We start from the raw sequence: 16,301 nt of genomic DNA on the forward strand, positions 1-16,301 counted from the left end.
ACTCCTGTGCTATGTGGCAGGCTTGGCTTCTGGCACGACCAAGCATGCAAATGTGTTGTATACTGAGGTTCATACCTGTTGGGTCCTGCAGGGGTACAGCCTGAGACAGTAGTTCCTTGGTGACAGATTACTGGTCTACTTAAAGAAAAAGGTAAGTTTGTTTTTGCAGCAGTGATTTTTTAAATATATCCCTAAAGGGCATAGGCCTAGCAATAAATCAATATCCTAAGATAAATGCTGGTGGAAGTTCTAGAAACTACTAGTGTACATGTATGTGTTAGCTGGTCACCTAACAAAGCAGAAGTAAAACGCTGCAGGCTTAAACAGTTTTGATTTTATCTTAGAAAGGGTTGAAACTGCTGTAGAATTGCTGCAAACATTTGTACACTACCATTAAAACACAATATGGCCACTGTTCAGAAACACTGGCAGTAATCAAAAGAGTAATCTCACTACTCTAAAACTCACCCATTTGATGGCCCGTTGTGCAGTTTTTCACTGCCTCCTTTTGCTTGTTTCGCTCATGACAAATTTCAGCTCCTTTGCCTTGAGCAGACTGATTGCTGGCAAGTCCATGTCACCATTTTCTTCTTAAAAGTGCTAATTTGTAAAAACAGTCTAATATAGGTTAAGCAGTGCAGTGGAGTTGGATCCCTGCGTTGTTGCCACATAATGGTATGCCATTTCTGCAAAAGGCATAATTTTATGTTAAAAGCTGGTGTTGGAGGCTAGAAAATTTTCATATAGAAGCTGAGCATTACCAGTGTGTACTTTGAGAATAAATACAATTTAGGCAATTCAGCACAACTTCTATATTATGGTTTGGCTATTTAATTTTGTTTAAAAAGTGCCATTGTGAAGTAGCCACACCTCTAATCCGCATTTCGAAAGAATGCTTTAGAGCTGTTTAAGAGTTACTCTTGGTAGGAATTCACTTAAAACATTGCACAGCTAAAAACCAAAGTGTTGTATATACATAAAGTGCCCCCCTTATTATCTTAATTACTGGAAGGGCACATGAAAAAGACATCTAGGAAAGAATGACCTTAATTTTTCCTAAAGACTGCCTAAAATACCATTTCTAGTCTAGCTCCAGTGTAGTCTTAACTACGGCTTGCAATGTGTGCTGGAGCCATCAGTACTGCTAGTTTCCTGAAATAGGTAGCCAAGATCACAGTATCAGTCCCATCATCAGCATATGAATTACCCTTTCCCTCCTGATACCACAAACTCCAAGCATTGCACTGACAGGCTTACCAAGTAGCACAAAAAAAGAATGTTCTCAATTTAGTAGGAAAAATAGTTATCAGCGGGGGTTCCTACTGGACTTATCAGTCACTTCAGCCAATAAATTTAAACCGCTGTGGTTTTAACTGCAGCCATTGCCATTCGCATAACCTAAGTTAAGAGAGGGTGTGACCTTTTCTGTCCCAGCATCAAGACTGTTGGAGGAAACAGTCTCCACTTCTTCCCAGCTCAGTCAGTAGGATTATAGCGCTGCAGTCCTCTGGAATAAGGTAGACTGAAGCCTCTTCAAGAGTTGCAGTGCACCTGGTACTAGAAGCAGCACATCCTTGGAAAGGGCTCAAATACTTCATTTCTCCATGGAAAGTGCTTCAAAGATATTAGGATTGCAAGCTCTGTTACTACTGGCAACATAACAGATGGAAAAGAAGAAATAAAACCCCAGGTCAGTGAGAACCTCTGTCATTTGCCACATCTTGTAGCCTCCTCAGGAGGGCTGTGTGGTTTTCTGGGCAGATGCGCTTGGCGGGTGATTCAGCCCCCTCCTCCAGGACAATGCCACGCTTTTTTGTTGACGTCTCTCCAGTTCTAATCATACTGTTGATCTCTTGAAGCCTCTGAAACATACCACAAAGAACAATTGAATGCTGTCTACTTCTCATTCAAGTCAAACAGGGCATTTTGATTTTCTGAATCTGATTCATGTGTCACATACATAACAAAAACACCAGTCTCAAAAAGCTACGATGTTACAAAGAAAATGGTATATATAAATGTTTTGCTAAATTACAAGTTCATTAAAATTAAGCTTGTTAAAACCTTTAACTTATTAGCTAATGAAAGAGATCAATAGCAAACGTTTACCTTTGATGGGCTGCTGCTAAAGTAATAGAATATTTTCTCACGTGGAGAAATTGCAAACTCGTTTTTGTGAGGGGAGATGTAAATCGAGTGATTCTGAGAAAGCTGTATTCTGCGGGGAGAGCCACTTCTTACAAAAGGATATGGAGACAGGGGAGGTGCTTCAGCCTGTCATACAAAGATAGCAAAATTAATCTGCAGTTATGCACACAACAGAGAAACCAGGATGTTATGCATTTGAGTCATTGCATGGTGATCCACACCATGAAATGACTCAGAGTATGCTTTTGTTTTTGCACCAGTAAGGCTGAGATAGATACACTGGGATAACCAATCTGGAATAGATTCAGCAGCACTCAACTCAATTATGTTTATTTCAATATTTAAGGAAATATTAGAGGACCTGCATTTACCACATAAAGTGAACGCTGTGTTCCACAGTGTGCATTTATCTAATGCATCAAATAAAAAAAAGTCAAAGATGTTCAAGTGACAAACCTACAGAGAACAAGACATGGTAACTAGTTTTAAAACCATTCTGGATAGTTCAAGGTCTTGTTTCATGTTACTCTGCACATTTGTGCAACACTATTTTACATCTAGAGATGCATTGTTTAACCCTCTCCCAATATTTAACTCAAAAGCAACAAATATTGCTAAAGATTTGCTGCTTCAGCCTCAACCCTAGCATAACAGACTATGTCTAGATGCAGAGTAAAAAAGAAGTCCTACTAGCAGTGCAATTTCTAGAGCTGAATATAGACCTTTTACTGTAATAATCTTGATGTGGTATAAATATAGTTTGTACCCGCCCCGCAAATGTCCTTTGGAGGTAAACACACAAAAACAAAATGTATCCTTCACAAGAAAGAACATAATAAAAGACCTGCTGGATCAGGCCAGTGACTCCTCTAGTTCAGCATCCTGTTCTCACAGTGGCCAACCAGTGGGAAACCCACAAGCAGGACTTAAAAACAAGAGCCCTCTCCCCTCCCATTGTTTCCATCAACTGGTATTCAGACGCATTACTGCCGCTGTCTATGGTACTATTTTAAAAGCAGCTATGGGCACTTGTTTCTAGGACCACAAAGTAGACTGTACAACATTGTTTTTTCTGACATTAATAAGACTTATTACGAAGCAGGAAAGGCTTCTTACTCCATTGGATGAAGAGTACTTCAGGGCAAAGCCTTTAATTCGGTCACTATAGACGTTGTTATAAAACTGGATCAGGTCTCCGCGCTCTTCTTCCTCAATTTCACTGTTTGCTCCAGTCAAGCGTGTTGGAGTAGGGGGAGCACTGCTGGGCTGCGGCACTGGCAGGGTGCTACTAGATCTCATCACTGGGCTGGAGTCTCTGCTTGCTGTGAAGGCACAATGGAAGTTTTTTCATCAAGTTCTAAAGACCTTGCTAAACAAAACATACATATCAATATTTTCCTCTTGCTATTGGATGATCAAAAAGTCCCAGCCAATAACGCTTTAAAGCAGGTGCAGATTATCCAGCTGCTTTTTCATATGGCCTTTGTTGGAATGCCAGGATTTCTAAGTGCTGCTCTTTCTGCCCAACAACTGTCTTGCAGGCAGCTCAAGAGCTTACAGGAAGCCTGGGACACTCTAGAGCCGTGATTCCCAACATGGGGCACATGCCCCACAGGGGGGCAATTTGATTTTGAGAATGAGCTAACAGTGAATGGCCTTTTAGGCTTCCTCTACATGAATAGAAATTCACTTTTTGAATAATAAGAATTATATGCCACAGGGGGCAGGGCACCAGGATTTTAGAGATGCTTAGGTGGGGCATGGCCAAAAAAGTTGGGAACCCCTGCTCTAGAGTATTCAAATCCTGGATTCCCATGCAGTTCAGTCCTCCCCATGGTCAAAGAAATAAGCCCTACTGTGCTTGATGGGGCCTGTTCTCAAGCAAGTGCACATACAGCTGCATCCTTTTTCAGGATCCCTTCAGCTAGAGAAGGGTAGGGCAACCGCAGGGGCCAAATCTTTCATCAAAACATATTACAGCCACTTACTTCTATCCTTATTTCTTTCAGTCGGGGAATTCTGCTGGTTATTGCTGTCACTGTTGCCTGAATGTCTTCGTCTTCTGCCTTTAATCAGGACGCTTCGATACACCTTCCAAAAGCCAAAGTTGTGGTAGATGAAAGAGAGGAATTGCAGAAGATTACTCCCTTGTCTCATATAAACAGAGGCTTCATATATAAATGTTAATTGTTTTATGGAAAACTCTAAATATGCTCAATTATACAAACTGCTGCAATCAGGACCTAGACCATTCATTCCAATGGGACATTCCTAGTGAGCAATGATCAATTTCTGTATGCACTGCACATAGTCAGACCCACTGAATATAATGACTAACTTAGGGTCATTATATTCAGTGGGTGTTCTACACTGATGTGGACTTTCTGGGGGGCAGGCAGGGTAGGGACCTGGAAAGTTTTCCAGTGCCCTCAGTTGACTGGGATCTGATTTATCATGTTTTATTTTATTTATATTTAGCAAAATCTTTAAATGGTGAAATGAGAAGGGAAAAAAGATGCATACTGGTTTAAAACCAACCAACAAAAAACCTGCTTACTTGGCTCTTAGCTTGTGGCTGGGTCCTATAGCAGCGCATGATGTTCTGAAACGATGTGTCTTCTTTTGTAACCTAAAACACAAGAGGGGGATTCACTGCCATAACTAGATCTCTTTTCTTTCAAGTTATTTAGCACCCCCCTCAAAATGTACCTTTTGTGAACCTTTACCTTTGCTATTACATAAATGGCACACATTAAGAGCTGGTCTAAATGCCGGTCCACCATGAGTTCAGAGCACTGTACCAGCGAAAACTCAAAACATGTCCATATTTTCTTCCTCAGCTCATCCGAAATATCCAGTTTAAGACAGAGATCCCGCAGACGGATGCTTGCTAAGTGGAATACCTAATACAGAGAGAAGACTGTCAGAATTACCCTATATTAGGTGTTTACAGAATTCTGTGTTTCGTATCTGTAAATGAACCATGTACACTAAGGTCACTGGTCCTACCTTGGTATTTTTAACATACGTATGCCATATCTAAATTTTCTAACTAAACCAAAGTGTAAGAGAACATTTTGTTGTTCTGTTTTAATGTTTTACCCTCCAACGATCCTATCAAGGATAGGTGCTGTAAACATTCAGATACTGAAACCATCTGTTGTTCTATTACTGTGGATGTTATAATGGAGTTAAGAAAATGCATAATTCTTAAGATGAAGTTTCTTGGTCAATTCAAAGAGACCCTTTTGAAGTATCTTCCTTGAAAGGGGTAATAAATCATTACCAAACAAGTGACAAAATGTCTGAATATTGTCATTTCCTTCTCAGAACTGCTATGACTGTTAGTCCCTGTTACTCAGTTTGGTTTATTGTGTTTAGCAAACACCCATTACACACATAAAAATGATAATAACAAGAATACTGCTACTAATACAGTGGTACCTTGGTTTGCAACCGCTTTGGATTACAACTGTCTTGGATTACAACCACGTCAAACCTGGAAATGTGTGTCCCATTTTTTGGATTACAACCCTTTTTTAAAAATTACAACCAATTTTTTTATTTTTATTTTTGGAGGCCCCATTGGCGAAAGCGTGCTTTGGGTTACAACCTATTTTGGTTTACAACCAGACCTCCGGAACAGATTATGGTTGTAAACCAAGCTACCACTGTAGTGGTTTACATTTTTACTCCTTGACCTTTAGAAGATAAATCATTTCCCATTCCCCCTTTAAGTTTTATTACACAAATTTGTAAAGCCGTGGCAATATATGTGGATGTTCTAAAGGATATATACCTTTCTACATCAGACAACAAAAAACAAGTCTTTGCAAAAGACAACCTTCCCTTCTGGGATCATCAGGATTTGTCAATCTAACAAATTTATGCTTTTTTTTATTCCACTGTATCCATCTCTGCCAAGGTAGATTTACCAAATGTTAAAACGATAGCCTTTACACAGACAAGACTAAATGTCCTTCCATTAGCGGATTGGACGGGCCAACATAAAGGAGTTCCTAAGAAAGACAGAAGTTGTAAAAATTTGTTCTGCACTATCTCCAGTGATCTAAATTAGTCATGGCCCACAGTGGTGCTCCAAATAACAACTTTGGCAACACCCTAGTCTTACAAAGTTCTAAAGTAGGCTGAACCAAGTTGCCCCCTTTTGTAAGGTGGAATTGTAATAGTCCATTTCAAGTTCTACCAGCTAATAGGGTGCTTGAGTGGACCTGTGCAGACCATTTCCCTGTCCACTGAAAGACCACACTGAAATACTTAAAAGAGAATACTTGCTCCCGTGTATTTCCATTGAGTGACCAATTGTGAGTTTTCTTGGATTTGCCAAATATCATACATAACTTTTGTTTTTTTGGGAATTTATAGTAAGATGCTCATTCTTGCAATACAAGCTGAACCAATTCAGCAGTCTGCGCAAGCCCAATTGGATGCAGGAAATCAGGATTGCATCATCTGCATAAAGGAGGACTAAATATTTCTGATTTTTACTGGAAAACAGTGCTCTTAGAACCTCTTAGAAACTCAGCTACATCATTTATAAATATATTGAAGGGGGGCAAGTAGACATCCTTGTCTTACTCCTTTTGTAACCGGAACAGTGTCAGATAGATGCCCTCCATTTATTCTAACTCACAAAGATGTGCTAGAATATAGCACCATTATGCATTTGAAAAGCTGCATATCAACCCCCATTGATTATAGTTTGCTCCCAAAAGATAGAATTGAAAGCAGCTTTCAAATCAATGAAAGCCACATAAATATTTAGCTGGAATTGCAAGACGTGTTTATCAATAATATGCTTGAGTATAAAGCAGTTGTCTAAAGTTGACCTGCCTGAGCAATAGCCAGCCTGTTCAGGAGTGAGTAGTGTTAATAATGGGTTCTACTGAGGCTGGGTTTTCTATTTTGTGCTTTTTGTTTCTTAGTAAATAGACTGTAATGAACATTGGAACTGATACAAAAAATGTTGATGCCTATTATAAAAACAATGCTTTACTATGGTCACAAACCTAACATATGCGAGTTGTATTCCTTAAGCTTATATACCTGATTTTATCAACAAAATTTCACTTCAACTATTATTTTTCAAAAAGGTGGCTGGAAAGCAAGCAAGGAAGAGCAAAGTCCCCTTTTTAACAGAAATGCAAAGCCAGGGAATGCTATGGGGGTGGAAAATGGGTTGGGAGAGATGTTCTAGGAGAACATCTGGTTGGCTGGCAGCCAAAAATGCCCTTTGCAAATTCAATCAATCAATCAATCAATCAATCAGAAGCAGTTATGGGGTGGTACTCTGTATAAATGTGAGAGGCACAACAACCTCTTCTAAATCACCATCATAAAAGGTAAGAGACTGCATGAAGTTCCAACTAATATGTCTGAACATGACTGAGGACTGAGGAATGTTGCAGTAAAATAAGCTAGAACAGTGTGGATTTTGAACTCTTATTTACGATGGGCAGAGTAGACTTAGAAAAAAATGGTCTGAGTTTATCATACACATCTCCCTGTCTGAGGATGTTCTTACCCTAAGAAAGCAAGCTTGGATTTCCAGCCAAGTCAGCACTGTAGTGACACATGTGATTTTCTATGCTGGATGTACCTTTCTAAAGAAGAGTGCAAGTGAGCCGGCCTTCCTGGACTTAGCACTGCTACTGCCCATTTGCTGCTTTTGTCGCTCTCCGGGAAGGGCAATCTGCTGGAACTGGCCTTGTAACTGAAGGGCTGTGCCAGTCATTTGTTGAGTACTGAGAGTCCCAGCAAGGGTCTGGGCACTGAGAGGCTGGATGGAACTGGGCAGTGGCTGGGCCTGCCCACTTACGTTGACCTGGACTGGAATGAAAGTTATTCCTCCATTTTCATTGGCAATGCCTGTAAAAGGAAGAGCAAATAAATGCTGCAAAGGGACCGCTGGGAGAAAATCCAGAAACATTTGGAACAAAAGGTTCCTACTACTTAGGGAAGTATATGAAAATGTGCATACTGAAATTTGAGAAAAAGGGGGGAAGCCAATTTGCTTCTGGGGCTGAAAGTAGCTTGCGTACTGGGAAGTCTGAATTTTGGGGACATTATTTACTCTCTTACTTCTACCCTACAGACCCTCTCACCCTGGTCTAAAAATAGATACTTCAAGTCTCAAAGGTCAGGGTTAAAATTTGCATCTTCGTTATATGGCAGAAGGTGCAAACATACTTTCATGGGGAGGGAATTCCACTATTTAGGGGTTGCCACAGAGTATGCACTCTTGTGGGCTGCCACTCCCCCCCCCCCTTCTGAGGGTGGAGGAACTCCTAAGAGGGTCCCTACTGAGAAGGGGTACCTTCAAACTCTTCAATTATATGATTCACCCACTTCACTACAATCCTCACCCCGACGATGGCACTGGGAGCCACCGGAATGGTTATTTCCTACATCTTGCAAAGACCATGCATCCTCCTTACCTTGTACCGGTATTGTAACTGTCTGTCCATTATTTGCAGTCACAGTTGCGGTCGCTACAGTTACTAAAGTCTGCCCAGGAACAGGAGTGACAGGTATTGTTTCTGTGGAGACGTTCTGAACAGACATTGTACTGATCACGGGCTGCTGGGAGACCCTCACAGGAGTCCGAGTGGCCTCAGTAGGGGGGTCATTATCAACAAAGAGCCTTCTCCTCGTAGGGTTACTTGTCGGAGAGCTGTATCTCTCATAAAGCGTGGTTGGAGAAGATGAAAGGCCTGCAGATTGACAAAGAAATTGGGGGGAGAATTGCATGTAATCCAATACCTTCTTATTTAAAGTTTAATCCCACTCAAAACATCAGATTAAGGGCTCATGTACATTTTGGATGTGGCAAGGTTGTCAGATTATTTTACTATGTCAATTTCATGGAAGAGAATACTCCTTGTGAATACGCCAACATAAGTCACAGCTGATTATCATCATCCTCAGGCCTTTATCCCAATATCATCATGCCCTGTCCAATATGAGGTGGTGTTTAAGTAGTAATATTCTTGATGTGCAAACACTGAGACAAGATGCACCTTGTGATAAGCTGAGTAAATCTTACCCTTTCCCAGTGTTCCAGTTTCAGCACGAATCTCATTCAGTCTCCTTGGGGTTAAAGGGGAACCTGCCACACTGTTTCCATTTGACTTTTCAAAATACTGAGATGGCATTACCTAAAAACATAAAAACATAAAAATCTCTATGTGGGACAAGAAGCTACAGTTAGAACTGGATATGGAACAACTGATTGGTTCAAAATTGGGAAAGGAGTACGACAAGGCTGTATTTTGTCTCCCTGCTTATTTAACTTATATGCAGAATTCATCATGCGAAAGGCTGGGCTGGATGAATCCCTAGCCGGAATTAAGATTGCCGGAAGAAATATCAACAACCTCAGATATGCAGATGACACAACCTTGATGGCAGAAAGTGAGGAGGAATTGAAGAACCTTTTAATGAGGGTGAAAGAGGAGAGCGCAAAATATGGTCTGAAGCTCAACATCAAAAAAACGAAGATCATGGCCACTGGTCCCATCACCTCCTGGCAAATAGAAGGGGAAGAAATGGAGGTAGTGAGAGATTTTACTTTCTTGGGCTCAATGATCACTGCAGATGGTGACAGCAGCCACGAAATTAAAAGACGCCTGCTTCTTGGGAGAAGGGCAATGACAGGCCTAGACAGCATCTTGAGAAGTAGAGACATCACCTTGCCAACAAAGGTTCGTATAGTTAAAGCTATGGTTTTCCCAGTAGTGATGTATGGAAGTGAGAGCTGGACCATAAAGAAGGCTGATCGCCGAAGAATTGATGCTTTTGAATTATGGTGCTGGAGGAGACTCTTGAGAGTCCCATGGACTGCAAGAAGATCAAACCTCTCCATACTGAAGGAAATCAACCCTGAGTGCTCACTGGAAGGACAGATTGTGAAGCTGAGGCTCCAGTACTTTGGCCACCTCATGAGAAGAGAAGACTCCCTGGAGAAGACCCTGATGTTGGGAAAGATGGAGGGCACAAGGAGAAGGGGGCGACAGAGAACGAGATGGTTGGATAGTGTTTTCGAGGCTACCAGCATGAGTTTGACCAAACTGCGGGAGGCAGTAGAGGACAGAGGTGCCTGGCGTTCTCTGGTCCATGGGGTCACGAAGAGTCGGACACGACTAAACGACTAAACAACAACAACAACAACAACAAAAACATAAGATTCATGCATTTTTTATCCTTGCAAAAACTCTTTAAAAATGTTGCTCTCTGTAGTCCAGTTCAGCCATTAGAAGATCATTCTGCAGCCTTTTAGAGTTTTTTTCTCCCTGCTGCTTTTTGTTGATTTTTTAACCTCCACTGTTATGTCCAAAACAGGAGTTACCATTTACCAAAATTGCTTCAAATCATGGTTTTAATCCAGTGCAAACTGTGGCTAATGATTTCCCAGTCTTCCCTACAACCCAAGATTTGAACAACAGTTTTGGAAAACCCTAGGAAGCTGTAAGAATAGTAAGTTGGGATCTAAATATAATAGAAAATTCCAGTTAAAAGCAAACTGGGAAGGGGGATTTTAATGTGATCTGTTTTTTTTTTAAGAGACCATATATTTCTTTAAATAAATAAACATGTAGGAACAGGAAAGCACACAATCTCATAGCATGGTTGAGATATGTAGAAACATGACATCTGATCTGTACATTACTGTCTACTATACATGTCTATACATGTCTACTCAGAAGCAAGTCCAATTTAATTCAGTGGTCCTGTACTTACTCACAGGAAGGTGGTACAAGACTGCAGCCACAGTACCAGTTTAATAAACACGATTAATCTGTTTTCTAGTTACTTCATGCAGGAACCAGAAACTCCAGTAATAATCCTGGACTGCTGTGACAGACTTCAATGACATTCTAATAGAACTAGATCAGTTGGGCACATTGGAGGGGAATAGTTCTTTACTTAATGTACATCTTTAGATTTTCTTTAAAATTGCTGGTTCAGTGTTTCCTTGCAGAAAGTAATGAGGGATAACAAGCTGGATCTGCATGAAAGTCTGCTTAAACCTATATGATGAGCCTGCTGGCAAATAGTCTCCCCCCATTTCACTCACCCTCTTGCTCTCACTGGGCAAAGAAAATGAGATACTGAACAATCAAATGATGTCTAACGGAAAGGAGGACCCATTATTGACCAACAGCAGGACATGAAGACTCAAGGGATGGTTGTGCCCATTATATTCCTAGAGGCCAAGCTGCTGGCAGTTTTAATGTAGAATTGGCTGAAGACTTGAATCCATGCATCCTAAATAGCTTCACCAACTACAAGAAAAAGCACTGTTGTCAGACACCGCAGACAGTTTTTAAGAAGCTGCCTCAGTAGAGGAATGGGATGGGGGAAAGGGGCAATGAATGCTGACCACAGCTCTTATCAGCCCCAGCCAGAATGGCCAACCACCAAGAATGATGGGAGTTGAAGCCTGAAACTTCCATAGGGTAATAGGTTGGATAGTGCTGATTTAGGACTAAGTTGGTGGTAACTCTCCACAGGCTGGGCTTAGAATCTGACTGACAGGTGTGTGGGGTTCAATTCAGACAGACTGCAAAAACAGGAGTCAGCCCTCTGCTTCTCAGCTGATGAACAGGGGCTAAATCCTTCCCATTTTGGTTAAACAGGCAGAATAAATTCCCAAGTACTAAATAAAGAAGTATATACACACACGGCAGATAAGCCCCATATTTTACCTCCTCACATGTGGGAACTTTATTTTCATTTTCTTTGATTTTGTCCCACAACGGTGATTCCGCTTTCCATGCCAGACTTTCTAAAATCTGCTCTTCGATGTGATTAAGGTGCTTCACTACCTCTCTGCAAAGGCCATCTTCTGCTCTAATCAGAATCTCTATCACCTATAACAAATATTGCAAGTTTAAACAAACAAACAAACAAACAAACATTGTTATGTCTTTGAAACTACTATGAAATTCAATAGCATTTTTAAAAGTTAAAAGGTGTTAACTTCTTAGTAAATTATAACTTTTTCCTTGCTGACTTTTAGAAGTCAGAGCAAATGGTAAAAAAGAATTCACCTTATAAAAGTGAAAGGCAGGAACATCAAATATATCGGCGATGAATGGGAAACTATCAGTTGCTTTGTAAGAGTAAATAATTATCTCGAGGCAGCAAGCCATGAGAGATCTGTGAAACACATCATGCTCCAGAATCCCCTAGGATAGAAAAAGTGTTGTACAGTGAATAATTCAATCAGTTCAGCATAAAAATGCAAAAAGCATTTCTTCATTCAAGCAAGTCCTTTAAAAAATCTAACACGATATAATTTGCCACTAACTAATTTGCACCAGTAAGGTGGAAGTTGACACTGAGCAGGCAAAGGAAAATGTCTGAGTTATGCATCTCTATCACTTGTTCCTAAACCTCACGGTTATGACCAATCACTAGGACAGGAAGACCCATGTTCATGAATCTCCTGCACATACAGACTCCTCATTTAACTTCAATTTAGGAAGGCAGCATTTCTTTGTTGGGGAATATGCACACCTCACAGGTCTCATCCACTTATAAATACAGATCCCTTTTGGGCAATGGACTTATCATGCAGCCGGCGTCTGTTGGTTATTCTGGGACAACTGGGATAACAATACCTGTCAACAATATTAAATGTTTTTAATACTGCCAAGGTTTATATATATGAGCATTTTAAAATGACCATTTTATTCACTGTCATGGAGACAGCAACTCACATAGCAATTTCTCTGGAGGAGAGGTAATACTATTGCATAAAAGAGGATAAACTGCTTTGATCTCAAGGCAACAGAAATTTCATTAGTTTAACATTATGTTTACACAAACTACGAGGTTAGGCAATCTTAAAGACCCTGCAGAAAACAATGACTAAATTGGTGCCAGCTTATGGACTGATTACCATAATTCTTATTGTAGGTAAATATTTCATTTTGTATTAGTTTCTTTTGAAATAAAAGATGTTGAAAATTTATGTGAACTATTCTGACTTACTTACAGATAAATCAGCATCTCCTAGTCTTCTCTTTTCTTGCTCAATGACAGACTCCAATACCTTATAATAAAGGACCTCAGCAAGACGAAAGTGTTTTCCAACAATTTCTGCACATTAAGAAAAGAAATTCAAGACTTGGGGCTAGATTTCGTCAGCTGCCATTAAAAAGAATCGTAATGGGGGAGGGGAATGCTTCCAAACAACAATAATTACTTTTAAATCCCTTGAAACAAATAGAAATTACAAACATGTTCTTATAAGGCTATACTGCACTATTTCCAGATGGATCAGTTTTCGGAGAGAACACATGTTCCAAGGCCAGGCAGCTTTCAAATACTAGCTGCACTGTGTACAGGGATCACTGGAAATATCAGAACACAATGGAAGTTGCTTTATATAAGAGCATAGTATGGCCTTACCTTTAGAGAAGCTACCAGGTTCTCCCTGTGATGGTGTTCTCTGACAATAAATGTCATACATTTCTTTCACCCTGTTAGCAATTGACAAAGAAGGATCCCTGGAACAAGCCCTGGCCAGAAAAAAAATCATTATTTTTTTTTTGTAAATTAAGAAGAAAGGGGTGATATGGTTTTTCAGAATAATATGAAGTAATACCACTTTTATCCAGCCATTGTTCATAGAATTATTTTATTTTTAACATACTGCCTTCAGCCAGGGTCTACTTAGGGTAGACCTACTGAAACTAACAAACCTATGTTAGCCTAGTCCATTAACTTCAATGGGTCTACTCTGAGTAGGACTAGCATGAAATGCCACAAGATGGAACTCTGCATGTTTAGTTTTGCTAATTTTATTACATTTTGTTGTGTTGCATTTCCAACAAATAAACTGATTTACCATGGTAATGAAATACCATTAAATGCCAGTTATAAAAACAGGTGTCGTTATTTCATCCAAGAACAGGGGAGCATAAGAAGAACACAGTGTATGCTTTCTTATACACAAAGAGGCTACATGTAATCTTAAAAGGTAATTACTCCAGAGAACTGTATCTCTGCCCAAATGGAGAGAGGGGGGAAATGACAAAGCTGTTCATGCATCTGTGATCACAATACTATGTATTCTGAAGTAATATAATATCAAACTCCTTCAATTAATCTAAAAATTCTTGTTTTCTATATTTGGCTTTCCGGTCTGTAATGTTCCAGGAAGATTAGACCAACTCATTTTAAAGCAGTGATTCTACTAACCTGAAAATCTGCTCAAGATTTTCACTAGGGGCATTTTTCAGGCCTGTCAGCATTGTATGAAGTCGGGTCAAGCTGTATGTGGCTATGGAAATGGGACTTGTACACGGGTCGCTCTCCTTTATATACTTTCGACCAGTAAGAGGTGTTGCTATTCTAAAGGATTTTGCCTAAACAGCAGCAACATGAAAATATTTTAAGAACTGAAATTAGTACAATGATTACATAAAAATTAATTATTTCATGATTCAAATTATTTTTAGGCCACTTTTCTGGGTCAAAGGCCATCTAAAGAGCTTACAAGCAAAATAAGAGACAAAGGTTAAAATTAAAACTTCAAAATGCTACAAATCAACACTTAACAGAACTGGAGAGAATGTAATTCAGTTAGACCAGGCTTCCTCAAACTCGGCCCTCCAGATGTTTTGAGGCTACAATTCCCATCATCTCTGACCACTGGTCCTGCTAGTTGGGGATCATGGGAGTTGTAGGCCAAAAACATTTGGAGGGCCAAGTTTGAGGAAGCCTGAGTGAGACCCTCACTTGGTTAACAAGCATGATGTCTGGAATAGTTACATCTTCAGGGCCTTCCCCAAAGTCTGCAACATAGAGATTTGGTGCTGGCCCAATGGAAGGGCCAGCATGGCTGTGGGACCACCATAAAGAGGTGCATTTCCATCCTGGCAACCCTCCTTGCCAACCTGAGGGTGAGCACAGCAGAAGATCTTAAAGTTATTACAGTGGTGCCCCGCAAGACGAACGCCTCGCAAGACGAAAAACCCGCTAGACGAAAGGGTTTTCCGTTTTGGAGGCGCTTCGCAAAACGAATTTCCCTATGGGCTTCCTTCGCAAGACGAAAGCCCATAGGGAAATCTCCAGGGACAGCGGGGAAGTGCAGCGCGTCTTCCCCACTGTCCTCGGACCTCCTCCGAAGCCTGGCGATGGGGCGGAGAGCTCTCCGCCCCATCGCCAGCCTCCTCCGAAGGCTTGCGGTGGGAGGAGGGCTTTCCTCCCTACCGCCAACATTCAGAATGCTGTTCTGAATGTTGGCGGTGGGGAGGAAAAACCCTCCTCCCACCGCAAGTCCCGGGAACAGAGGAGAAGCGCTGCGCGCCTTCCCCTCTGTTCCTGGACCTGTCCTGAAGGCTTGCGGTGGGAGGAGGGCTTTCCTCCCCACCGCCAACATTCAGAATGCTGTTCTGAATGTTGGCGGTGGGGAGGAAAAACCCTCCTCCCACCGCAAGTCCCGGGAACAGAGGAGAAGCGCTGCGCGCCTTCCCCTCTGTTCTCGGACCTGTGCTGAAGGCTTGCGGTGGGGAGAAAAGCCCTTCTCCACACCGCCAGCCTGGCAAGCGGTCTCCATAGGAACGCATTAATTGATTTTTAATGCATTCCTATGGGAAACCGTGCTTCGCAAGACGAAAAACTCGCAAGACGAAAAAACTTGCGGAACGAATTAATTTCGTCTTGCGAGGCACCACTGTACTGTAAAGCTTACAACCTTTACTTTGATTTGGGCCTGGAAATGCACCAGAGATGTAATTCTGACCATGGGCAATATGCTACTATGACTATTCTAAGGACAGACAACAACTCACCAATAGCACACGACAGACCACACTATACTCACTCGTTCAAAATGCTCCTGCAGATTATATTTCACTTGAACTCTTTTGGCTGTTTCCATGCCTGAGGCTGTATTTAAGCATCTTCGCAAGGTTCCTATTTCTTCATCTGCATCATCTCCAAGAAATATTCGCTCATCTAGATTTCCAACTGACAATATGTACTCCTCATAAGCCTTGTTGATGGCTTTGCTATAATATTTGGGGGCGTGGGGGGAGAGATAAACAGCGTTGAGTACTCAAAATATAAGTGACTGCAACAGAACGGAGGGAAGCGTTTCAGTAAAAAGGGTCTTCCTA

At 41.0% G+C, this 16,301-nt stretch overlaps 1 protein-coding gene across 1 annotated transcript in view; it reads right to left on the reverse strand.

Annotated features, from left to right (window-relative positions):
* Positions 1–797: 797 nt before the first annotated feature.
* The window catches only part of RBL2 (RB transcriptional corepressor like 2), a 29,353-nt gene continuing 13,849 nt past the window's right edge, over positions 798–16,301 (reverse strand). The window contains exons 8-22 of the mRNA XM_081923993.1: positions 16,007–16,193; positions 14,380–14,546; positions 13,588–13,697; positions 13,172–13,275; positions 12,222–12,359; positions 11,877–12,041; positions 9,215–9,326; positions 8,607–8,882; positions 7,769–8,037; positions 4,875–5,051; positions 4,706–4,777; positions 4,137–4,239; positions 3,265–3,470; positions 2,110–2,274; positions 798–1,862 (exon numbers count right to left, since the gene is read on the reverse strand). Coding sequence (XP_081780119.1) covers positions 1,692–1,862; positions 2,110–2,274; positions 3,265–3,470; positions 4,137–4,239; positions 4,706–4,777; positions 4,875–5,051; positions 7,769–8,037; positions 8,607–8,882; positions 9,215–9,326; positions 11,877–12,041; positions 12,222–12,359; positions 13,172–13,275; positions 13,588–13,697; positions 14,380–14,546; positions 16,007–16,193 — 2,422 coding nt within the window. The 3' untranslated portion in view covers positions 798–1,691. The remainder of the gene's footprint in view (positions 1,863–2,109; positions 2,275–3,264; positions 3,471–4,136; positions 4,240–4,705; positions 4,778–4,874; positions 5,052–7,768; positions 8,038–8,606; positions 8,883–9,214; positions 9,327–11,876; positions 12,042–12,221; positions 12,360–13,171; positions 13,276–13,587; positions 13,698–14,379; positions 14,547–16,006; positions 16,194–16,301) is intronic.

This window comes from Podarcis melisellensis (assembly GCF_964234715.1).
Source record: "Podarcis melisellensis genome assembly, chromosome: 8".
Classification (NCBI taxonomy): domain Eukaryota; kingdom Metazoa; phylum Chordata; class Lepidosauria; order Squamata; family Lacertidae; genus Podarcis; species Podarcis melisellensis.